At 33.7% G+C, this 26,411-nt stretch overlaps 1 protein-coding gene across 3 annotated transcripts in view; it reads left to right on the top strand.

Moving 5' to 3' along the window:
- Nucleotides 1-26,411, top strand: part of LOC134529091 (polyamine-transporting ATPase 13A3) — a 145,867-nt gene that overhangs the window by 7,205 nt on the left and 112,251 nt on the right. For all 3 annotated transcript variants that reach the window (XM_063362814.1, XM_063362813.1, XM_063362818.1), the window contains exon 2: nucleotides 24,695-24,759. In XM_063362814.1, coding sequence (XP_063218884.1) covers nucleotides 24,695-24,759 — 65 coding nt within the window. The remainder of the gene's footprint in view (nucleotides 1-24,694; nucleotides 24,760-26,411) is intronic.

Here is a 26,411-nt window from a genome sequence, read left to right as displayed (position 1 = left end):
CAAAATTGCTATCGTTGCCTATCTTTCACAAAACAATGGATCTTGAAAAAGTTTTTTTTTTTTTTTTTTTTTTTTTAAGTAATCTGACTACAGGTGTTGGTAATTGTTTTACTTCTGTGTTAAAGTGAAATTTCTGCCTTACAATGTAGAGTTTTCTTTAATTTTGAAGAAAAGCCACTTTTCCAGAATAATATAATTAAAAATTACAAAAAAAATTTTTTTTAACTCCTGACATGTTTTACAATCGTTCTCTCAGAGGGTGTTGTGAAAGTCAAGTAGGTAGTTTACAAGTAATTCACTATTTTAACAAGTGGTTAAGCTAGGATTACATAGTACAAATAGCTACTGTTATATTGTGAAAACAGTTGGTTGATTTGCTACGTTTTAAAAATACTTGATAATAGCGTGAATGGTTGGATATATTAAGTTAAGCTGGAATTACAATAGCCTGTTGTTGCCTCAGTCCATTTGTTATCCATCCATCGATCACTTGACCTGTAGCCAATCGGGTAGCCAAACAAATTCTCTCCACCCATCTGTCAAAAGCTTGGCAAAAGGGTAAAAGTTTTGTATCACGTATCCAAGTTTATCCCTTGATTCTAATGGCATGATCCTGAATATATTGATCCTGTGATACATGATGCTTGCAATTTTAATTTAGTACATCAAAAGATCCTGAATATAAAAAAAATTGTGATGTAACAATGAATTATGATTGTATTATCAGATCAATTAAAAATCCAAAAATGAATTTTTTTTCACTTCCTAACATTGTTTGTATGATAATATTTTGGTTATGTCCAGGATCTTTTGATGTACTAAATTGTTAGAGAAACCATCATGTACCACAGGATCATTCATAAATGATCATGTCATCAAGATCAAGGAATAAACTTTCTTTGGTTTGGTTGCACAATCTAATGTCACGAGAGTACAAGCCTGTGGAGTTTGTATTTGTACGTTCAGATTTTTTTATAATAACATGGTGGTTGTTAAAATTTACGTGTTGAAAATATGTCTGCAAGACTCATATGAAATAAGTCTGTCATTATCATTATCTTCTAAAAACATGTATATCATGAAAGTGTGTTAATTTTTTCATCTTCTTTATTGACTATGTAGTCATTTTTCTACTATCATTTAAACTGTAGTGACTCTGGCTACCTTTGAACAAATTAACATGATTGAAAACTTTTTCATTTTCATTCTTTCCTTTTTGTTCTACAGTTTTCAAACTTTTTTTGCAGATATTCAACCTATTTCTTGGTATTGCCAAGTAATGAAATGAATGCTTTGAAACATACAGGCACATATATCATGTCATCTTCATTTTTAACTCTTACTTTAGAGCTGTATGCAACAGTATGAGAACTATCTTCATCTTACGTTTTTCTGCTTCTTCTGCGTTGAACATTATAAACATTTATTAGCCCCGATCAATCACTAACACTAGCCAATGAATTGACGTATTGGATAATGTTTTGCCAATTATCTTCACTCAGATTATCGAAACACTTGAATCTTGAGCAGTTCATGAGTTTAAAGGTGCAACTTTTTTTTAATATCTTCAGTTCTACCGGTCTTCTTTCTTTTCTTTATTGATTTATTAGTAAAACCACTATCGTTTTCATCCTTATCAGAGTCAGAAAGTACCATTAAAATAAATGTTTAACACACAAAGCCATCAACAATAATGCGTGAAAATCCTAACCTCAAAATCACAGCTTTCAATGTTTGTACAATCCTTCTTTACCAGTATGTCATGTACATTGCCAGCTTTATTCCCATCAGGAATAGACAAAAAAATATTTTTAGCAACATCTGTTAATGTAGAAACTAGTGATTAAAAACAAAATTGCCATAGATAAAATTTGTTACCATGTTTAAAAGACCAAACAAAAAATTGTGACATTACCTGTTCTTTGCCTGTACCCTTCATTTATCAGTGACTTAACTTTTAACAAACTGGCATCCGTACAGCTTGGAGTGAGCTGGCTATAGTATCTTTACAATTAAAATCTTTTACTTTACTTTCAGTTGCAATCCCTTGCCCACCTTGCAAGGCATTGCAGATGGGTAGTTGGGAAAGTCCAAAAATTCCAACTCCAGAATTAATTTAATTACAGTAAAACTTTGATTAATCACTTGTTTAACCATCAGTTTTATCATCCGTTATTTTCTAATAAAAAAAAAAGTGTACCAACAAACAAGCTAACACTGTTAAAATGGTCCATGGATTACTTTTACACTCTACCGTATAGAGATGGAAGTGAAAAGTGGCTATATTGTATGTGGAAGGGACTAATCGTCGGTGCGCCACATACCCATCACTAACCAATCGCTATTATTTTTACAGATTTTCATTTTATTCTCAAGCCCATAGTGAAATCACTTTACTGTACATATTTATTAGGAGATTTCTGTTATCCGTCTTTTTGGTAATCCGTTGCAGCCCTGGTCCGAACGGTGACTCTTGGTCAAAGTGTTGTGTACTTAAGTTGTAACCCGCAACTCTTCCAGGCCTGGGGAAGTTAGAAATGTGACCAGTGCTAATAGATCAACAGAAAACAAATTCTAGCATTTGGGGTTGGTGCAAAAGGTGTACTTTGTTTAAACTCATAATCCAAAAGCAGAATAAACAAATTTTTTTCAAAACTCTAAATAATTGTTTCATATAAAGCTATCATTCCTTATACAAATAAAAACCTTTGTGCAGATTATTATTTACCTCATACACATACTAAACATTCAAATAACTTAAACATGTACATATTCAAACATTTATTTAAAACTAGCTGCCCGACCCGGCTTCGCACGGCTATACTAATGGAAAAAAATTAAGCCACATCTCCCATTTACAATAATGGTAAAATAAAAAAAATTCAGTGAAAATTTATTAAAATGCTGTATAATGTACCGGAGAGAAAATGAATAGCACCGATGGTTTCCCGACTCGTGCACGCAACGTACAACTGATGTACCCGTACTTCGCTACGGCAGATCACTCTTGCGCCGCTCATTATACATGCCCCTCCTTGTGGGTACGCCACTGCCGCGCGATGCCCGTTGCCATGGAGACGCAGAAGGCATGAACAATGCAAAATCCTGTTCTCATGCAGACAAAGTACCCACTGTTGCCTGGTTTTAACCACCCATGGGATCTAATTTTCGGAAAATGTCATCCTGCGTGACATAAGGAACATTACTGTGAAGTTTCAAGTCTGTAAAATATATATACTTGAAAAAAAGGGCAATAAAAAGAAATTAAACACAGAGAGAGGAAAAAAAACAAGGCTAAGCTGAACACTAAACACAAGCTGTTGTGGATTGTAAAAAAAAATACTTTTCAATTTTATTCACAACCAAAGTTGAAAAATTCACTTTTAGTTCTTGGCAGTTAATTCAGCGTGAAAAAGCAACCAAAAAATTAAGAGTCTCCAGCTCGTACTTTGTTACATGTTGGCCACGCAGGCTCGGAGCAGGAGTCGTGAGTTCCGCCTCCACTGGCGACAGACACTTTTCATCGTGAACTCGTCTCTCTTCGCCTCGCTCGTCCGCAGTCGTGGGAACATAATTGCTCGCGGGCCGCCCAGTTGAAAATACAGCATTGTACGTGCCGTGCCATGGCCGCCACGTGAAACCTTGTTCCACATGTAGCAATGCACCTAAATTATGGTTCTGTACACAAAATCACGGAATAGCAGGACATTCATTAGGTGACTTTGAAAATATAGGCTATTACAGTTAAATAAAAACCTTTCTCTAAAAGACAAATAAAAGTAAACAAAATAGACTAAATACAAAGGGCCAACGTGAAAACATTTTAGTGAAATTATTAATATTAACGAAATAATTGCTTAAAAAAGAACGTAAAAAGAACGTGCTTTCAAAAAAAAATTAAATATTAATACAAAAGGAAAGGCATCAACATTGCGCCTCATGTAAAACTAATCCAGCTTGGCTGCAAAATGTTCCAAAATTGCTCATGCACGAGGAAGACTTGCAGTGGTCTCTGTGTTGCCGCTTGGTGACTCCAGTACAGGCAGCCCTGGGCCACACTGACCCTTATTGGTTCAGCCACACAGGCAGTGTTTACGTCCACGTCAGTATCCCAGGACCTCAGCACAAGTTCCCTTGTTCAGTTCTGCTGATCAGCTGCGCTCACGTGCAGTTCCGAGACTCTCATTGTGACTCGTACAGCATAGCATTTACTACAGTGATAACATTGTCTTTAAGTTAACACCTTTAAATTTAATTATTTCTAAAAACACATTAATATTATTACAGTACTTAAAAAATTTTTAATACAGAAACTGCAATCAAAAATGAATTAAAGGCGTTTAGCTTGCCAAATTTGCAAAGAACATAAAAAGTCAAAACTTTTATTCTAAAAATTGACGAAAACATTAAAATTTAACAATTTGCAGCCCAGTAGACTCACGGGTTCAACCAGACTGCAAGCTGATAAAGCAAAAGTGTAATTATTCAGAGAGGTGTAAATGTTGTTATAGAACAGGACTAACCACATTCATTAACTTGTTTTTTATTGATAACAATCATTAGTGTAAAGGCTTAATATATGCATAACAATGTATGTATGTGAACAAAATGTGCTCTATTAAGACGCATCAAGTCCGCAAGAAAGTTACAAATATAACGTGAACCATTATGAAGTGAAACCTCAATAAATGCAGCATGAAAGCAACACTGGGAGTATACAATGTTACAGTAAAATAGAAGATTATTAAAATACAACAGTATTCAAGGAGTATAAAACCCCAGCGGGCTGCGCAGGCCATATAAAAATTGATTCAAGCAAACAAAACAGATCAGACAGAATCAAAACGAATAATATAACTCTAAACGTGGAGGATCGGTGCGGCCAGGGGAGAGATTACACAAGCCCGATCTCGATATTGGCTCGCACAGCAAAAGGTGCGTATGGCGTTAAAGGGCAAGACAAGGCGGCCAATATCGGTGCGGCGTAAATAAAGTACAGAAGTTAATAAATTTTTCATTACAAGGAATCAAATGTTACGTTTACCAGTGGCAATGCAAACCACGTAATAAAACTGGCAGTATAGCGAGACACAAACAGAAATGCCCATACTACAGCCCAAAAGGCTCGAACAAACATCGTGGCTGATTAAAGTTAACTTTACAAGGGCGAAGCAAATGTATGTAAAAAAGGGCACGGCCACTTCGTGCAAGAAATTTAACGTTACTGTATGCAAGTTACCGTCATCTCTGATACTGACCAGTACACACAGCTCCCCCGACCGCAACCGAACGACCCGAGACGAGAGCTCGCAGGCCCTTATAAGCACAAGTAGAGGGCGCTGGAGCTGCGGCGGAATAACACACTACAGGGGAAGGAGTGGTGATGCGGAGGGGAAATCCAACCAGAAAAAGAGGTAGTGGAGAGGGTGAAACGACGAAGGAAGGGGAAGGAATCGCTCAGCTGTACGGCGACGCAAGAAGCATATGCTTCAAACTTGAAAAAAATGTGACCAGCAGGTTACACAGTTACTGCTTCTGACCTCTTAATTTTATTTTTAGACTCGTCAGTGGTCACAATAATTTCTAAACCATACAATCCTTACTGCAGCAACTTTTTTCTAAGTACTGCTTGTTAGAGCTATGTACCTTAAGCTTCGATACAGCTTTCCCCATGCATGCACAAATATAATCTCAGATCTGAAGGATTACGTGACTGAAGAGATAGTCAAGTCAGCTCAACAGCTTTCTGCAAGCCCTCTTTCTGATAGCATCATTTTGACATTTAATTTCAAGGTATCTTTTTGCATATTTTTACACTTAATTTCAAGGTCTTATTCATTTATTTGAAGTTTTTTTTACCCCTCTTATTTTCACGGTTGCATTCTGTAGCAAGGTAGGCTAAATATTTCATTGGGTCCTCTTTTAATTTCTTCTTATGTTTCTGCAAATATTAGTGCCATTGTGGAATGAAAAGTGAATCATTTGTAAATAAAAATTAGAAATTTCTGTGGTGAAATATTTATTCAGTGGTTTTAATTTACATTTATGTATGATCAAATCTTAATTGGTGGATGGTACTCATTTATTGGTATTATTATTTTCAATTGATTTATTGCAACCTTATAATTATAAAATTTATGTAACATATGACTGTAATACCCAACATAATTTCAGTAGTTGTATTAAAATTTTTGTGAATTCAAAATCACTGACTAATTTGATTTGTGTGTAAATGGTGTGACCAAGAGCGCCAAATTCTTTAAGCACAAATGAAATATAACAATTTACTTTTCTATATGAAAATGCTTCTTCTACACCAACACACCTTGTAACAGCACACACACACTAAATAGGAAAGATATTGAAACATTATGGTTATCAATATGATGCTTCTATAATGCTTTCATATATGTTCTTCAGCAAAAATTATATCTCCAAAAATAGGCCATTTCTATAATAAGAACCAAACTTTGTTGTAAAAAAGATTGAAATTTTTTAGTGTTCATACACAAAACACAAGCACTAATTTTCAGTTCTTTTACATTAATATTTTATATTTACTGGCTTACATTACTGTGGAATGGCCTTACTGACACAATGTCACATAATAAATAGAATATCATATTGCATTATATTTAAGGTAAGTTATCTAGAATGTGATAGTATAGGCCTAAGGCTTAGTTTATAAACTATGCAACCAATGTGAGATGTGAGAAGAAAAAAATACAATTTGTTATGTGTTTGTAAATAATGCAATATGCAAGGATTTTGAAGATGTACTATTATGTTTATCATAACATTTCAATCCAAATTGAAGTTGCAGTGGACCAAGGAACCCAATGGAAAATTTTACTCAAAATACATTCAACTGGAATGAACCAGATTCGGAGTGAGGCAGGGCCGTTTCAGAGTGTCTGGTGGCCCTTTAGTACCGGGAAGCCTAAGATGTACATCAAGGTACTGTCCCTGCCCGAACACGTCCGAATATTCACCTTCGGCCAACCTCGGGTTTATTTATATATATTTATATTTCTCTGTTTATTTTAATGTAGCTATACTAACCTAACTAACCGTCCATAGTGTTTTAAAGTGTTTTAATGTAGCTAACCTAACCGACCACTTTTAATATTTGAATTCATTTTTCCTGCGCAAAATTAAAACAAATCCCGAGGTTGGCCGAAGGTGAATATTCGGGCGTGTTCGGGCTGGGACAGAACTTGATGTACATCTAAGGCTTTTCTTTAGTACCAGGCAGATCCAGTGATGACTTGAAGGAGGGACTGTATTTTTAATTGAAAGATAAAGAATGCCATAATTTTTTAACGTTAAAGACTTTCAACTGTTTGCATACACAGGTAAAATATACATCATTAGTGTTTACCAAACAATATCCTACAACTTTTATTAACACCAAGTAATCTGTTTAAAGTATGTTTACTTAATGAGCATTGAAAATCTGTGTTTGTAAAGCAGTAAGGTATGATGTATTGATGTTTATTGGCATTTATTTACAAATAGTTCAAATGCCAATAACAAAATTCAGACTCTGTTAGCATACTTTCTGCTCTGCACACAAATAAATTTGATACACCTAGATACTTATACAAAACAGCACTCATAAAAACTTCACCATAGTTTTCTTATATAAGTAAAGACATACCTCCTGATTAAGATTTTAATTGTAATATAATTTTTTTTGTTTACAAATGACATAAAATAGTTGGTGCAGGTTTTTTTTTAAATTTAAAAAAAAGTAGGTGCAGGTTTATTTTAAAATTTAATTTTTAAATCACAGCATCAAAAAATGTATGCACAGTTACAATACTACTGTATTGACTGAAATAAATTTAACTTTAAACCAGGGAATGGCCACATTTGCATGGTAACCGGGAGAAGCTGGGTTTTTTCCCCCTTGATGATTGCACAATGTTTGTTAGACACCTAAAATTGTTTGAAAAGTAATGAACACACTGACAATACAGTGAACATGTTGCCAATGTGCCAGATATGTCACAGTGAAAGATGTACAATATTTTTTTTTGCCAATTCTGTCACTTATGTATGGTGATAGATAGTGTGAACAAAATAGATTTGTACAAAAATAATGATTAGTATAGAAACAAATGAGATCTAGTAAGTAATAGCCAGCTTTTATGTGTATTTGTGATCATTACAACATAATGAATGCCTCCAAGTCTCTAACATGTTTGTACTAATACTCTGGGTTATTGCAGCAATGGCAATGCAAAATGAATTGAACAAAATAATAATATTGCATTTAAAGAATTTAACAAGCTTCTAATATGATTTGATGCTGAATTGACATACATTTAAAATTAAATTGAATTTTCATGAATATTACTATCCTAATATTTGAATACTATTCTTGGATATGATTTTACGATTGCTTTAAAATGATAAATTATCGGAGCAACTCAAATATTGTGAATAATGTCACCTAAAGAATAGTTTTGTAGTGAAGTTTAATAAGAAAAATTATGGAATACCGACTATAACACCACATTTGGTAGGATGCACACAAAACCTGTGTTTCGACAGCTCAGGAATACGGTAGAGATGAAAGTTGGTGCTCTTCGGACTTCTGAGGAGTCTCGACAGTGTTCAGGATAATAAGGCTATAGCGAATAAGAAGCTGGATATCGGGGAACTGGAACTCAGTGGCTGAGGACTATTAGATATTAGATATGAGCAAGGATCACCGACGACGTCAGTTAGGAACAGTGGAGCTCGACGACCTTGGCGGCTTCACAGAATTCTTCACATACCAGAAATAGTAATCACCCGACACAGTCATCATTACACCCTACGTCTTGGACCAGACACATCATAGCCAAGTTAGCCGTTATTGCGGCTATCATGAAATCTTCCTGTAGGAATTGGGAATGCCCCTCATACGGGAGACGTCTTGCTCTTATTCTCATTAGAACTTAACTCTCCTCATTGTTATGAAAAAAAATTGGTTGTCTGTAAAGTCGGTTTACGGACGATAGTTTAACGTGACATCATCATAACAAAACATTGATGAAATGATTGCATACTTTTATGAATAAAATTGAATCATTTTTATTGAATTATCACTATTTTGTATGGATACAAAGAAGGAGTGAAATGAAATCTACAATTTAATTGATAAATTTACTTTTATTTGCACTCATTAATTCAAATATGTTTATTACTTTAATGAAGAGATTATTTTGACTATAACTTTTATACATGTTTGCTATTTAACTTCTTCCAATCTGTGTTATTCTGCTAAGGCTAGGACGATGATAGGAAAAGTAGGAAACGAATTGGAGTGTTTCAAGTTTAATGTGCCTCGAAAAAGTCAAATAGATGGTTATTCCAATCAAGTGGAAGAGAGATAGATGCGGCGCAAGCGTACAATGAGTGTAACGGGACACTTTCGTGCGTGCAGCCAGCGTTCATCGATTTATTAGACGTCACGTCAAAAAATATTTCAATTTGTCTAGCCCACCAAGGTTGCTAGGAGAATAGGAGAAAGACTGCATGACACTATTGCTACCTGGACAACTTTGTAAAGGTGTAGTTTATCAAAGAATGTGTGTTTAATGCAGATATATGTTAAAAAAGAATATTCAATCATTAAAATATGGAAGTGAAGACAATCCTATAGTAAAGTAAACGAAAATCCATGATGAAATGATAGTGCTAGTGATGGGTTGCTCACTCTGTACCTGTACCAATCTGAAACAAAGATGACAATTTTTATGATTAAAAATTTAATACACATCTTCTCAAAATAATAATAAATAACATATGCTCAATGGTTACAGAGCGGCTCTAATTTAAGACTAATTACATATTACTTATCATAATTACCTTAAAAAAATTAACACATTGAAAACAGTACAAATTTTAACATGAACAATAAAATGAACACAATAACACTTGTATAAACATATTGATGGGAGTTCGTTGATATCATTTCAATAGTCTTAATTAACATCCTCTATATATTTACACTTTTATGCTTAAGTGTGCTAATTGTTAAATAACAATGTATATGGAGAAGAAAGATGATAATAATACAGTGAAAACCTTTTACAATCTATAAACAAACAACAAATGAATTAATTACAGTCATTACATAAAATACATACAGAGGTAAAAATTGTTTACAACATTAACTCAGTGCTGCACACATTGCATTACTCACTGATTGTAGGCTAATGTTTGTCAGTACGTGTTTTGCAAACAAGTTAAATTGTTGTACTTAACAACACTAGTGTTTTAACTTGCTTATCAAATAACTAATTGAGTATTGTCTTACATTTTGTATTTAAATTTGGTTTAGACAACTCACCAATAGAAATACTGTTTTTCTTAACACATTTTACTTAACCTGGTGTACCATTCTGCATATGTCACAGTTTATGTTGTGTACACTACATAACAATAGCATAATCACAAGGAGTTAATAGTTATCAGTTTATTTCATATCATTGTTTTTATGATCATTTTTTAATTATAGAAATAACTCCTCTTAGTTTTTATAACTAAGCTGGGTGCTCACTTAACAAACCTATTCCTACATTGTTTAGTCAAGCAGTTTTTGGCAATGTAAACTAGTAAGTAGGTTTTAACTTTACTCTATAAATCATCATGTACAGAAAAGTAAAGAAAGGTTTTATGAAGATATGTTCTTTGATTACTCAACAAATACTGTTGGTATGAACAATATTTTTTGATAATAACAAATGCATTCAAAAACATGACACACACAGTTTACAACAAATGTCTCTTATATACAACAATAATTTTATTTTGTTACATGCCCACCAGCAGTCTGGGGACTTTAGTGTGGTGGTCACGACATATACATGCAAAGGACAAGTGCATGGGCACTGCGCACCGGTAAGCATAGAGAGCAGGCGGGCATGACCTGAAGGGGGAAATCATAAGTAGGTCCTACCGCAATTAGTCTACCTGCGTATGCAGTCTATACCACTTTACCACCCACTTGCAGGGACTACAACAGACACAAACACAATCATAATGTGACAAAATAGTAGGATAAACAGACAAGAACAAGACAATTAATGTTTAAAGTAGCAGAAAAGAATAACATAACAAAAAACATGAGGATTTTTTGACATATTAGCAATTACTAGTAGGTAATGAAATGCTAGATATAAATATATTAAGTATCAAAATTCATAACAAATTTGTTAGTTAGAAATTAATTTATAAAAAAAATATCCTAGACTCTACACAAAGCTGCTAAAATAGGACTATGTATTGATTTAGGAAAAACTAAGGCTAATATTTTCTAGAATATATTTACAATTAATTTTGGAATTATAGCAGTTATAAACAAAAAGAGTTTCTAAATTTGCTCTTCAGTCTAAAAGGGAAGTTAAGGTAGGATGAGAAAAATTCTTTATATTTATTAGTTTGATAATTTTGTTTTGAATGTTTTCAATCTTGTCATTATCAGTTTTTTGGTATTAATGCTATTCCAAATTATTGAGCAGTATTCTAATTTCGATTTAATTAATGCCAAATATAGAGAATAAAATCTGAATTAGCATGAAGAGTGATGTACTTAATTAGAGCTAGGGTTCTTCTGGAACTGAAAATTCAATATTCTATGTGCTGATGAAAATATCATTTGTATTCTAAACTGCCTAGATCTTTTATAGTTTATGTTTTGTAAATTGAAGTGTTATTTAATTATAGACATAATTAAATGGTTAATATTTTCTGGTAAAAGAATGTAGAGCTAGCTCTACTTGCGTTGGCCAGATCATCCGTGGCAGAGACGTTAGTGGCAATTTGTTCAGGATGAAGTTTTCCGTAAAAGGGACTAATTAAACACTCACTGAGCCAGAATACTGTATTATTGATTCTATTATAGTCTTCTTCCAAAACAGACGCATGAACGAGGCATAACAATTAAATTGAACGGTTGGGTAAACAGATTAACAAAAAGCACTGTGGTTTTCTTAAAGTCTGGTTTGGAAATCGTTTTGAGGGTTGAGCTATTTCTGATGCCTACTGGCTTTACTATTTTCTTGCAATCTTGGTCCTGTTTTGTGTCTGAGCTACCACTGAATTTGGACTTATGTCCATGTTACACCAATGTGAAGCCCTTGTTTTCAACCTCCTGGATGTTATTGTTAGAGCTCATGACGTCATGGGATTTCCGCAGCGTTGGGAGTAGGTCATTAGTTGGACTATGGTTACTCAAGATGCCAGAGTTTTTACCTGCTCTGCTCTCTTGCTGTTAGTTGGTTTCTTCAGCACATGACTACAAGAATTTACAGAATCATTCTTCGTAGACAGACTTTGTTTGATTTGGAGAAGCTGTTGTTTTATCTCAGTGTTTCAGCAGGTGAATCAATAAGTAAAGTTTTAAATACCAGGTTTTCACTTTTTAATTGGTGTATTTTAACACAAAGGGATTTCACAAATTCAAATAGTTCATCCATATTCGACACTTCCAACTTAAATACTTCTTTCGTTGTTGACTCCTGGCTTCTGGTTTCTTTAGATACCGCCTTTTTAGGTGGAGACTTGAACAGGTTTGTGATTGAGTCCTGATCTAACTCTGGCATTAAAGCAACCTTTTGGGGTAGTGAAAACTCCAGAAAATCACATTGATCTATTAACAAAGTTAATGTTGATTAATAAACAATACTAGCAATGAAAACAATAGTGTATTCATAAAGTCTGGGGAGTACGCTCGTACACATCTGTTGGTTATGAACACCGGGCTGCTACTGTCAGTGAAACTGTATATACAACAATTATGTCCTCTTTTTACAAAGGTAAGTGCATTCATTATGTGTACTGTCAATAAATAAACTATTATATAGTTATAGTGTAATTTCCTCTTTGTATGACAGGTCGTGCAAGGAACTAGTAGTCACATTTTTTAACTTGGGCAGTGGAAATTTTTTGTGTAGTGTTTGGTAGTAATTGAAGAAGACATGTAAACTCACGAAAGCATAAATGAGAGTGGGAATGAGATAGAATAAGATAGGACAGACATCATCATGCTGATAGTAAGTAAACTACAAAAATTATTTTGAGCAAATAATATGCTTGAACAAGCAAAGAAAAAGGACCTACAGAGTAGTTGTGATAACATTGCGACTGGAGTATGATGACATACTCTAATGCATCCATTGGAAGCTATTTTTGACAGACTTTGCAGACGAACAGTTAAAAAAACACGTAGCTCGTAGACAAGCATTTTTGCACAGTAGTTCTTGAAGTAATGGGAGGTCTCTTGTAGAATGTGATCCACAGTGAAGTAGACAGCAGAGTATGTCTAATTTCTAAGTCTTTGTTTTTTGTTCTCCTTATGGATGTGAAAAAAAAAATGCATGGCATTGCTAAATTATTAATATCCTATTGCATAGGATGCCACTACCCATTATGTGTGTGTACATCAAAATTCAACGTCAGTGCAATTGCTGCACAAATGTTATCACTGTCCTTCAGCACTTGGTGTATACAAATTCATCAATGCAGATCTGTCTGTACTGGTCTACCTTTCCCAATGGACACAAACAAATTAGCCCCTCCCAATGTTTTATTGCTTCTGCGATGCAACATAAATCTGCCCTATATTTTTCATGGTAAAATGTATTTATTTGCCATATAATAATCCTGCTTTCTGCCGTGATTCACTTTAAAACTATTGATCCATATCTTTGTAGATGGTATAAATTATTGTAAGTTTGGCTACTTGTATGGTCGTAGCTGTGTCGCTATTCAATGCTTTAAGAGTATAACAATTTTCCTTAATTGTGTCACAAACTCGATAAGGTCCTTCATAAATTAGGAATAGTAGTTTCTTAGTCCCTTGCTCCCAAATTTTTGCTGACTGGATTCGACAGTTTCCAAACTAGGTCTCCAGCTTGTTCATCCATAACATCTTCTGTCCTCTTCTACTTTGTCCTGTGGTGAGGTGAAGACGTGCCTCAACAAACTTTTCTATTTGCTCTCGTTCCTCTTCTATGTTATTTGCATCTTAATTTGTTCTCCTTATGGTGTCACTTTCAGGTAGTAGTGTGGTCGGTATGGTCTCCAAGCATTCGATGCTTAAGATCTCTCGTGGGGTTAGACCAGTAGACATGTGTATAGTATTATTTAAAATGCACTCCACCAAAAAATATGCGATCATGGAGACAATAAGCTCTCAACATATTGCCTATGTTATGCATTTGTCTTTCCACTGGATTGCTTTATGAGTGTAGCACTGAGTAATGCCTAAGTTTCTCAAACCTTGTTGCCAAATTGAACTAGCGAATTCTGTTGCTCGATCCGACCAAACACATTCTGCTTTCCCTACAACTTAGTGAACTTAGAGAAAATATCCATTATTACCAACATATACTTTACTCTGGCCTTAGAAGTAGGCAAAGGTCCAAATAAATCAATGGAAGTTGAAGTGGCTTCTCAAGCAGTATGGCTTGATTTCCACTCTATGTTTTCTGGACATGTTTCGATTTTCGACATAAGTCGCAGTTTGTTACGATGTCTCGTACTGACTTCTGCATATTATTCCAGAATACTTGTCGGTAAGGCCTCATATAATTTTACAAAACCAGCGTGCCCTAAACTTGCATGCATTTCGCAGATTATCTGGTTTTGTACGGTTGTAAATATTACAGGTTTCCAGTAATCCTCCATGGGTGACTTCTGTATGTTACAACCGAATAAAATTTTCTCTTTGGACATTCTGTATATTTAATTAATTTTATGGTTTGAAGGTAATTAAGATAATTTTTGTCGAACAATTTTTCGTAAATCGTCAGTCTTGTGTAATTTTCAGGTTTCTGAAAATTAACATTAGTTTAGGGTTTTTTTCTGAGCATGGCATCATAATATTTCCAACCAAGAATTCTTTAGTAGAATTTTCATTCTGCGGGGTTTCATCCAATAAATTGGGTGCTTGGCTTAAACAATCGGCCCTCATACGTGATGGATTTCTATGTCATATTCCTGCAAAAGCAACCACCATTTGCTGAGATGACTACCAAATGTTTTGCCTGTTCTTAAACACGTTGGTGCCTGGTGGTTGGGCAGTAGTTTAATATTTTCGCCAAGGTTTAAGTCCCTAAACTTTTGTAATCCCCAGACTATTGCCAAAGCATCTTTCTCACTGACTGTATAATTTTGTTCAGGAGCAGTCAAGGTTCTGCTGGCCATCGCAACACTTTCCTCATTGTCATGTTGTGCAAGCTTAATGCCCAAAGCATAAGCTGAATGTGTCCATGTATAATAAAAATGTGCAACCTTGAACGGGGTGATTGATAATGTGTTCCATTAGAAATATGTTTTCAAAGCTGCGAACAAATGCTGTTCAGCTTCTGTCCGCAACCAGGTCTTACCCTTATTCAGTAGTTCGAACAGCGGCAACGCTACTCTTGCGATTTGGTCTGAGTAATCATGATAGAAGCCCACGACTCCTAAAAATGCTCACAGTTGTTTAATATTTTTCGGCACTGGGACGTTCTTGATTGCACTTTATTTGTCCAGCATTGTCCTAATTCCTGTTGGTGTAAGCGATATGCCAGAGGAACTGCTGTTCCTCTCTACAGAACTCCAATTTGCCCAACTTCATCATAATGCTGCTGCTTGTAACTTAGAAATAAAAGTATGTCAATGCTGTAAAAATTCTTCAAAAGTGACGGATGTGAGTAGGATATCTTCACATACGCACGTGTAAAACTTTGGCATTCCGGACCCAAGGTGGCATCTAGATATCTGGTGAACTCCGCCACTGCATTACAGAGTCCGAATGGCGTGACCCCTATAATGTATTGGTGAATACAGAACAGAAAGGCGGTATGTTATTGGGTTTGTTGTCTTGAAGGAATTTTCCAGTACCTGGCTGATAAATCTAGGTATTCCGAAACTTGACTCCCTGATACAGTCTGAGAATGTCACATGTGTTGTGAGGATTTTTACAATCTTTCACAGTGATGCAATTGAGTTTGCGTTAATCCAAGCATAACCTGATGCTACTGTCCTTCTTTCTGACGCACACCATCAGGTGCACTTAAGGACTGGCCTCGCATTTTATGACATTCCATTCTAACATCAGATTCAGATATTCCCCTGCTTCAACTATAAATTTTGCTGGTATTGAGGAAACTTTGCGATGAAAAGGCTCTCCTTTCACAACAATTTTCGCTTCGTAGATATTATTACGTCCTGGTTTTATTGGGAAAAAAACAAGCTTGTGGTTTAACACCAAATTAAACAACTTGTGCTTCTGGCTATTCTGGATGACCTTTACTTCTAGTACTGCTTGCATAATATCTTCTGCGATTGCAAACATAAACTGCTAACGATCATGCTAGATGTTTGATGTGGGTGGGATTTCTTGCTGCAGCAATTCTACAAGCTTATCTGACACCTACTATTTTGTTGGTGGGCAAGGTGCTGTCAGTAGGCATAATAACTAATCATCTGCCAAATCTAGAAGAATACTCTACCTGGTCATAAAGTCGGTGCAAGTATCAGTGGTTTTGCCAGACCCTTAATGACTAATACTGAGGCTATTATATTCTGGTTAGACCTTCTACGGTAATCACGACTTGTCGATTTATCACCGGGCTGGCATGTGATGTCACGCCTAATTTTTTGAAGCATGGCACAGGTAACATCGGTAACTTCACTCCTGTGTTCTCTATGCATGAAACGAGGTTCTCTTTAATACAGCTTATTTCAGCATTGCTATCAAGCAATACCTGCTCGTGTACTCCAAAAATATTTTAATTAATTTCAGGAAAAATATTCTATTTTTTTAAATTCTATTTACTCGTCATGCTAAAAAATCACATTCATTTTCTCGCATTGCAACTGCACACACATTTATTTTATTTACTGAATGGACTACCCCTTTGTTACTTGTGGAGAGCGGTGCTCAGGGTCTATCCTCACCGATTATTACAACAAATTATTACAGTTTTTGAAAATGAAAACATGACCAACTGTAGTGTCTTAATTTCTGGAAAAAGATAATGTGAAATTTTCAGTAATTTTGAAAATGTTCAATTTCCTTGTTGGCATACTTGCTGAGGTCTATTTATATAGACATTGCTTAAAAATAAACTAAAACTTAAAATTTCCTAATTTCAATATTTATAATGTAACAAAGTATATAATAATACTCTGGACCTGGAAGTTAACATCAGAATATTATTTTTCTCTTAGAATTTAATATCTGATAGGTATCCTGAATTAGTTATCTTAAAAATGAGACTGTCACAAGGTAGAGTTTTTCACACCTCTGGAGCTTCATGCATTCATTAAATGTTGTAATCTTTGAAGGGTGCTGGATTGTTGGTTTGATCAATTCTGTTTTTCACTAGAATGTTGAATGATCAGGGAATTTTTGTGAAATAAATGGCTGGTTTCACAAACACATTAAAATAGCCCCTGAACTAGGGAACACGTATACACCATTATAATACCAATCTCTGTAAGGGCCATTTTCTTTTATCTTTCTTAAAGAAAATCATAAATATTTCTTGAGTTAGTAGAATGAATGTGTGTCTGTGACTGAAACAGCCAATCACAATTCATAGTAAAACTATGAATTCAAATATGTTTTTATGATTTTTTTTGTGTGCATTTATTATTATCAAGTATGTATTTTATTTTAGTGTCTGAAAGTCAAAATATGTATATAAAAAAATATTAATCTTGTGCAAACTACATATGTAGTTAAAGCTTCTTGATAATTGTTAGTAGCTGTTCTGATGATTTTAGATAAAATATACAAAACTGAAGACATGGGGGCAAGGTTGTTTTTGATATTCTTGAATAAGTTTATATATGGGTCATTCTACGATAGGCTGTCCAAAATACATATGGGGTGTGGCCAAGGATACAATTTTTATTTATTTTTATTTAAAATGTAAATTACGACTTTAATCCCTTTTAAGTATATATTTACAGAAGGTCAAGTCAATTTACACATTTTTTATTAATTTTTTATAAAGCCAGGGTAAATACATAAGGCAGGGTAAGGACATTAATACCAGGGTAGATACTTTTCTGATCAGAGGAAAATTTAACGTCATAAAACAATTATTAAAATTTACTGTTATCAAACATTGTACTCAACTTACAATTAGAGTATTATATTTATATTATATTCTTTGTTTTAATGTGAAACTAGAGCTTCTTTAGTGTCTTTGACATCAAATAAATTTACTTTAAGTAACAAGTGACATTGTAGTTTCAACAAACAATAAAATATTCTTAATCATCAATTATGATTAAGAAGTCTAGCTTCTTCTGGGAATAATGAACGTTTTCTAAACATTGTACTTAACTTAAAATCTGAGTATCATTTTTGTAATACAGCCTTTTCTTTTTAATCTGAAACCTTCAACAAATTATAAAGTATTCTTTTATCAATACGAAATAAATAGACTAGCGCCTTTTAGGTAATAATCAGACTTGTGATAGTGAGAATAATTTTTATATTATCTATACTTATACTTAACCTGTCATTAATTGAATATGCAAATTTTACTCAAGATATAAAATAAAAAATACCATAACTTATTAAATGGCATGTGAATCACAGCTTCTTTTTCTGTCAAATTCGTTTTTTCAATCTTGAAGGCAGAATGCTGGTGCACAATGTTCCTTTCATGGTGAAGGAAAGTATTCAAATTGTTTTTTAACTGCATGATTAAATCACGAGGATAAATCTGGATCGACTTTTTAGATATTTTGTCACCTTTCTTGTCTTATGCGTTTTTGGATCATTTATGTTTTCAGAGACAGATTCCCACTTTGGATAGAAAATTTGAATACTATTATAAAATTCTTGGTATTCAAGTCCTTTATTTTTGCAAGTTGCACGTTCTCGCATAAGACATTGATCGTTATACCTGCTACAGCAAATTCTAGTTAGTAGATTTTGATGATTTGATACCGATATAATTTTGGCTTGTAAGAGAGCAGTAAGAATCAAATCCATATTAGCATGAGTAATACAGAGACATGTATTACGTTTGTGGCAATTCGGTTGTACTATCCAAAATGGCTTCAGGCGACAGAATAAAGAATATGAAATCGTGATACTGCACTTCTCCATGAAAGACTTATGAAGATTGCTTAAAGTATCAAAAAGAATTCTTTTTTGTTTGCGGTCTCCTTTCTTCGTCACATAATTTTTCTTCCTGCAAACAGTAATTTTTTCTTAATTGTGTTTCTGGCCTTTGGAGAACTAATCACTTGTTCAACTTTGCTGTTGGGAGAAATTTCTTGAGACTTTTTTAATCTTTGTAATCTTTTCTTGTAATTTGACAATTTAGTCTTTAGATTTTGTATTTTCTCATTTTTTAAATTTTTTTTCCATTTAAATTTTTTTGTCTTCTAGCTCGGTCTGATTTAATTTTAGCAGCTATAATTCTTCTGTAAGAACTCTTGCTGTATTTGAGCATCATCTTCCGAATTTGAAGGAGATACCGCTGCATTCGTAATATTTTCATGAGCAAGTAGTTTCCTACGCTCTCTTGCTTTCTTCTTCCATATTTTGCTTGCCTTACATTGCTCTCTGGGAGTCATTTGGTTGACAGTTTTGATGATTCCTTTCTCCTTTTTTAAATATTTTTCCTTTTCTTTTTGTTGTAATTTATACTTTTCGGGATCATTTTTAATTTTTTGATAGCATAATTTCTCTGCTTGATGCTTCTTCTCTAATTGTTCTTCACGTGTTAACTTTTTGTGAGGTGCCATGATCTGAAACAGTATTACAGATAACAATACAATAGCAATGTATTATTAAAATCGTTAACTATATCTGAATTAAAACATTAACTATCATTAACAAACATATAATGATCCAAAGTATCTGACCTGGTCAGTGAGTATTTCCCCTGGTAATTATCTTGCCAGGGGAAATACAGCAGGGGAGAGATGTTTTCATTATTAACTTAATTGTTTTGATTAACACACGTTAATGTTGGATTAATATTATGTCACACATTAGCTATCACACTCTTGTTGAGTTGTTACAATTAATTTAAAGTAAATAAAGTGAATTATACAAATAGTACGACTTACCAGTGGAGAGACAAATTCACCTTGCTGAAACAACTGCATGACGCTATTACGTCACACCAACTAACCTACAACAGTGATTTAACAGCTTCTTTGCTTTGTATTACTAAACTGTCATCAATGTGTGCCCTTGAGCGCCATTTAAAAAATGGCAGTCTGATATTTTTATTTGTTTTAGCGAATCGGAATTTACCAGGGTAGATATACAGAAAAAAAGCGGGACAAAAAGTAAAGTTTAAAAATTATTAATAATAAACAAATATTATTTCTTTTTCTTTATTATACTTAAGTATACTTTTTTAAATTTGTGTTAAATATATTTTAACTAGGCAACTATGACAAAGAAAATATATGAAGTCAGTATTTTTAACAAAAAATGTCGAGGGAGACAAGCCAGGGTAGAGACTTTTTCAGACTTCAATTTGTAATTTAAAGGAAATAAGCTTAAATTGGGCATTTAATCATAATGTAATTGATAAAATACATTAATATGCAGCAATTTATGATATAAAATGACAAGATATGAAATGAAAAACCTATTTTATATCGATTGCCGTGCGAATGACATCTTATCGTAGAATGACTCATATATTCTCATCTTAAAAACCTTGCACAGAAGAAATTTTCATTCAGATTTTGAAGAAATAGGATATTATTTAAGTGGTTAGTTGTTGGTCACGGTTGACATTGAATTGCTTCAGCAAAATTATTCAAGTTATTATCATTATCTTGCTCTTCCAGCTCATGTAGAATACTTTTTTTTAATGTTTTTGAATAATAGATTGCAAGTAAATTTCCCCCTAAAGAAAGTAAAATATTTAAGATGACTGTTATAGTTAATGAAATGATGCAAGGTGCTAAGAACTTTTTGCTATATGCCAAAGTGAAACTCATTTTACTAGTATTAATGAAATCGGTTCTCAGAGAATTGAGAAACAAGCCACTATAAAATTTTAAAATATTTTTTGTATTCCTATTTTTGATAATTTATTTGGTGCATTAAAATAAAACTATTTTATGTAAATAATGATTAGTTTAAATTTAATGTGTTTGAAATAATCAGCAAGCTCCGCTAAACAATGTTATCAACTCTGCAGTGCACTATTTTTTCAAGTTGTCTGCATATGGTTTTTTGATATTTTTTAAGAGTTAATATCAGTGGCTATACATGGTAATCTAAAAATATCTAAACATGCTAATCTAAAATTATCTTAAATGCCAGACACCTAATTATCTTAAATGCCAGACACCTATCAGTTATTGTCCATTTTACAGAATGCAACTGACATGTGTTGTAAGTATTCAGTTGATATTCACCACAAATGAAAAATTGTACTTTTGTTTGGTTTGAATTTTATTTATAAATATCAGTTCGGTAGCATTATATGATTTAGACACATGTTGAAATATGTATTTCTTAAGTGTGTTGAGAGGTTTCAATTTTTATTTTATTTTTGTGACTTGACTTGCCATCTTGTCATGAAGAAGATTAGTAGACTTTGAGTAATATAACAAAACAATTCAAGGGAGTTAGAGAAGGAAGTAGCTATGCCATTTGCATGGAGTGATTTGGTATTCTATGAATAGTCAAAATCTGGTTTGCTGAACCAGGTTTTATTTTCTGTTCGTACCAAATGAAGGTCTAGTTTTTTTACCACCACATCCCCTAGCCGAGTGTACAACTATCATCAAGGATATGTATAGAAATGGAATTGTTTTTAGTTCATTTTTATGGTCTTTTTCATTCTAGAAAATTAAATTAATTATTATTGAGGTTTTTTTTTATGAGAGCCACAAAAGTTGGTGGGATAGTTCAGATGCAAAAACATAAAAATTCTTAAAACTTGGTTGGATGATATTGTTACGGGGCCTGTCCGTCCTGGTACTGGTCTCGGAACTCCCACCCTCGGTGTGTGACGTCACTAGTGGTGAGGCACTGGAATGTGGCGTCTACGTCAGTCAACCCCTGTACTTTCCACCCGGCACATGTCAACCGTGTACGTTCTCGGCTTGCTGGCGACACCAATGTTCATCTAGAGGGGTTTCAGCTGGCACCTTGCTGCACAGTGGGGTCGTCATTACGAGATATTTATGCAGGCTTTTGCAGATTGTATAAAAGGCCCTGGCCAACAAGTTTGAGAGAGTTCAGCATTGTTGGTGGTGATAGCAGCAGGACTTACAGGGTGATAACAACAGGAGTCAGTAGTGATACCATTGAGTTCTTTGGTTAGCGATAACAGCAAGCGAGAGAGTTGGAAAAAGGTGATGAGCAGTTGTAATTATTATTCTTCATAATTTTGGTGTACATGTACGATCAAAAATTTTAACTTTTTTAATAGAAACTAGTTAGGTCTGTGACTAGTATGTTGATTCATTCATAGTCCTAGGTGTATTTCTGGTAATTTTTAATTTATTTTATTATTTTTAAGTTAGCATAGTCATGAATAATCACCATAGTCTTTAAAAATACTGACTTGAAAATGTCCTTATAGTTGCAGAAATTTATCTATCATTGCAAAGTTTTCTAAATTAACCAGCACCAATTTTGGAGACAAATGCCTTCAAAGGGTTTTGGATGATTTTTTTGTACACTCAGACTGCTTTCACACGACACCAAAGATTTTGTTTTGGTACAGTGACAATTTGACTAATTTTTTTTGCTACTTTTGACGAGGCTACCTAATGTCAGTGACGTACTAGATCGTGAAGTACTGTTTTGTAACACTGCAATGTTGAAGTTGAGCGTTTCATCCGTTGAATGTAGCAGGAAGGTGTTTGATGAAATTTTATTTATACTTTAGTATCGTTGTTAAGGAAACTACGTACCTAGAGTGTTTGAGGCTTGAGAGGTAGGGAGTGATAGGGGACATTGGCATGTGCATTAGTTTCTCTGTCACCTCTACACGTAAGAGACCTATCTGGCATGTAGACTTGAGCCTGAGCAATTGATCAGCTTTGTTAATCCATTACATTTTGCAATCACAGATGTGCTGAGCAATTACTCAGCAAATATGAGTCCCATTTCAGATGGGAAAATAAACTCTCTGGATTTATTTGCTTTTGCAATGCAACTCTAAGTTGGTTCTGTTGTTGTTTTGGGTCAACTAGCTTAACTTGTAAACTGTTAAAAACCAATTTTCACCAAAAGAAAATAATTTACTGTCAGCGTTTCTGTACCACATGTTCATTTGTTTTTGTTTCTGACTAATGGCCTTCTAACTTTTTTGAATCAAGGGTGAATTGTTTTCTTAAACTCAAGTGTTGTGAACAGCACTGTATCATTCACATAATATCTCTATTATCGTTATGCTGACTTTTTTCATTAGCATTTGTTTGTTGCTATTTTGCTAATAAATAAATTGACTTAAATAAAATTACCTACATTTAACAAAAAATGGGTTTTATTAATTGTCAGTTAAAATCTGCGACAAGTAGTTTTTATTTATGTATTTAATTAATTAGTTTTTATTCCATGGATCTTACATCATGAAGTCAAGGCTCTGGGATATTGAACATTTTAAGTCATGAATTGCTATTTACATAAATTGGAAAAAAACCATACATGTTTACCTCCTTAAAATATAATACATGTTACATGTCCAGAAAATTTACTGTACAGTGTATACAAAATAATGGTGAGATGAAGTTAAGGTAACTGTTTTCATAGAGAAAATTTCGCGCACTATTTAATATATGCAATAGTTAGGATGTCAGGTCAACAAAACAATTGTTCTATTTCTTGATTTTTAAAGTTTATAAAATGCATTTTTTAGACTAAGAAGTTATGGTACAAAATTATATCAAAACACACTAGAATAAAAGTATTAAATTATAGCTGTGACATTTCCATTTTTCTTAAGAAAACAAAACGATTTTGCAATAAATAAATAAATAAATAGTAATTTTTTCTAACAGACTGTTTTTTCTTAACTAATTTAGCAATATTGGCTTTCTAGTGCCTGATAAAGCAATTAAAAGTGAATTTTCCTAATGGACATCAGTCAACCGATTCCTTATTTATGTTCTTTATCTTTGAGATGCCAAAAAGTGATGTTATGAACTGAGTATGATTTTGGAGGTTTGGAAATTGTTCTTTTTGAATGTATTTTGAGTGAAATATCTACATTTATAAATTGATCTTACAAATATATATTACACTTTAGTTAAATAAATTCCATTTCTGTATTATTACGTGCTTCTTCAAAATTTACATGAATGGAATGAAAAAAAATATTTTAAACAAAATTTCATTAGATTGGATAGTGTATTTCTGTATTAATCTTAATTTTAGTCTTTATATTGGGATAGCAATGGAAAGTAAGTAAAGGTTGTAATAAAAAACAATGTGTACTGGAACTTTGTATGTGGGCCGCAGATTTTACTTGGTGGGCCGCAGGTTGAAGACCACTCTTTTAAAAAATTCAGGAACAAGGTCAAACATTGAAATTCATATTGAGGGTGTCCCCTTCAGTAATGTAATTTTCTGTCTGTTACATCCATGGTGACATGGACATGTTGACTGCTATATGGCTCGTCTGTTTTAGTATCATACATATGGGAATGTTGTTGCATTTGTACACATACTCACAATGGTATGTTTTGTTTGCAGGCCAGCGGCAGTCTTCACTTTCACCACATGTTGACTGCATTAATAAAGGAGAAGAAGATGAAATGGTTAGTTTCATTATTTTTTCTGTGTTATTAAGGGATAAAAAGTTAATAAAACATGAGAATCTTAGGAGAATGTTATCAACTTTGAAAACACGGCATTGAGCTTAAATTTGTTATTGTAGAAACATATAAAAGGCATAAGAAATTGGAGTTGATATAGAATTTATAGTAGTGAAGTCCAGTTAATGTAGAAGTATTAAAAAGTTTCAATGAGTCAAAGTACATTGGTTTTGTGTGTGAGGAAGAGTTGGCATGGATAAGGTTGAGGAATATTGCGTACAAGTAGAGTGGGCAAGATGGATAGCCATTCGAGACGTGTGATTGGAGGAGCAGTGCAGTGACGCTGTGGGAGAAACTTCCAGCATCCTGAGAACCCACTGACTTACTGCTAAGTATGCCATGTAGCCCACTTGGGAAATTATGCTAATCTGTTGGGTTTATGATGTAAGTCACATTGATGCACTATGGCTCTCTAACCCCTGAAAAAAATTTATATGCTTTACGGAAATGCACAGTATAACACGTGCAAAAAATTGGAAACACAAAATTATATATACATCATCTGTGTGTGTTTTGTGTGTTTGTGTGTGTTTGTTTGTGTTTGTTTGAGTATGTTTGAGTGTGTTTACCAGTTTCACTTTTCTGTTATACATAATCATAAAAAACAAAATGTTATTGACAAATAACTTTAGGATACAATTCAGCATCACATGCCTTGTGTGATGGTGCAGTGCTTGTAAATCAAACTAAGTACCAATTTTTGGAAGTTTCATCGTGTACCATTTGTGGCTTAGTCTGCTCACCACTCAGACATGATGACACAGAAAAAGTCTTATTTTGGAAATATAAATTTAGATGTAATTTTCTGTTTTTGTTTATAATTATTTTTAGAATGCACTTTCCATATTTTGTCACTGATTTTATTAACAAATATTGGTCAAATAAAACCTTCCATTTGGTTAGTGTGAATCAGGCATGTTTCCATACAACAAAATATGCTTAGTTTCAATAAATGTTTGGCATATTATTAAAAATTGATATATAGTACAACCTGTCACGTTGGATCAATTGGAACTGAACCCAATCCAATATTATGACAATCTGGGTTAACTGGGTGAATTGGGAAAAAAATGACATTGCACTTGCAGAAAATCTCTCTTCTATTGAACAAAACAATTTTGAAACATATTTACAGGTTACAAATACTTGAAAACACATAACAAACACTTGTGTGGGGTGAAGTCTGCTTCTTGGAAAAGTGACTGGTAAACTTTTGCAGCGTTATTGTGGAGTGGTGCTTGTGAACCGTACAGTCACTTATACTTTTGGTTAATAGAAGTTTGGTCAATGTACCTGTCTTTCCTGTCACTCGAAATAGTTCTTTTGTTATCTAACTGAAACACTGTTCTACCTGATGCATAACTACTGATTGTTCAACATTATCCTCATCTGTCGCTTCACAAGTTTGAGTATCTGTATATGAACAGGATGCTATAATTTCCTAGACCATGACCTCTGTCATTGTCTCAACTTTCGGTATAATTCACATCAATATCAGAACAACATTCTTCAGACTGTATTTCATTTAAGGTTGTTTTTGTACTTTTTCTTTCCACTTGTGACAAAGCTACAATAGTGCCCAGCTAAGACGACAA

Source organism: Bacillus rossius, chromosome 2 (assembly GCF_032445375.1).
Source record: "Bacillus rossius redtenbacheri isolate Brsri chromosome 2, Brsri_v3, whole genome shotgun sequence".
In the NCBI taxonomy this organism is placed as follows: Eukaryota; Metazoa; Arthropoda; class Insecta; order Phasmatodea; family Bacillidae; genus Bacillus; species Bacillus rossius.
Note: the sequence above shows the minus strand (reverse complement) of the source record. Positions and strands in the feature narration are given on the sequence as shown.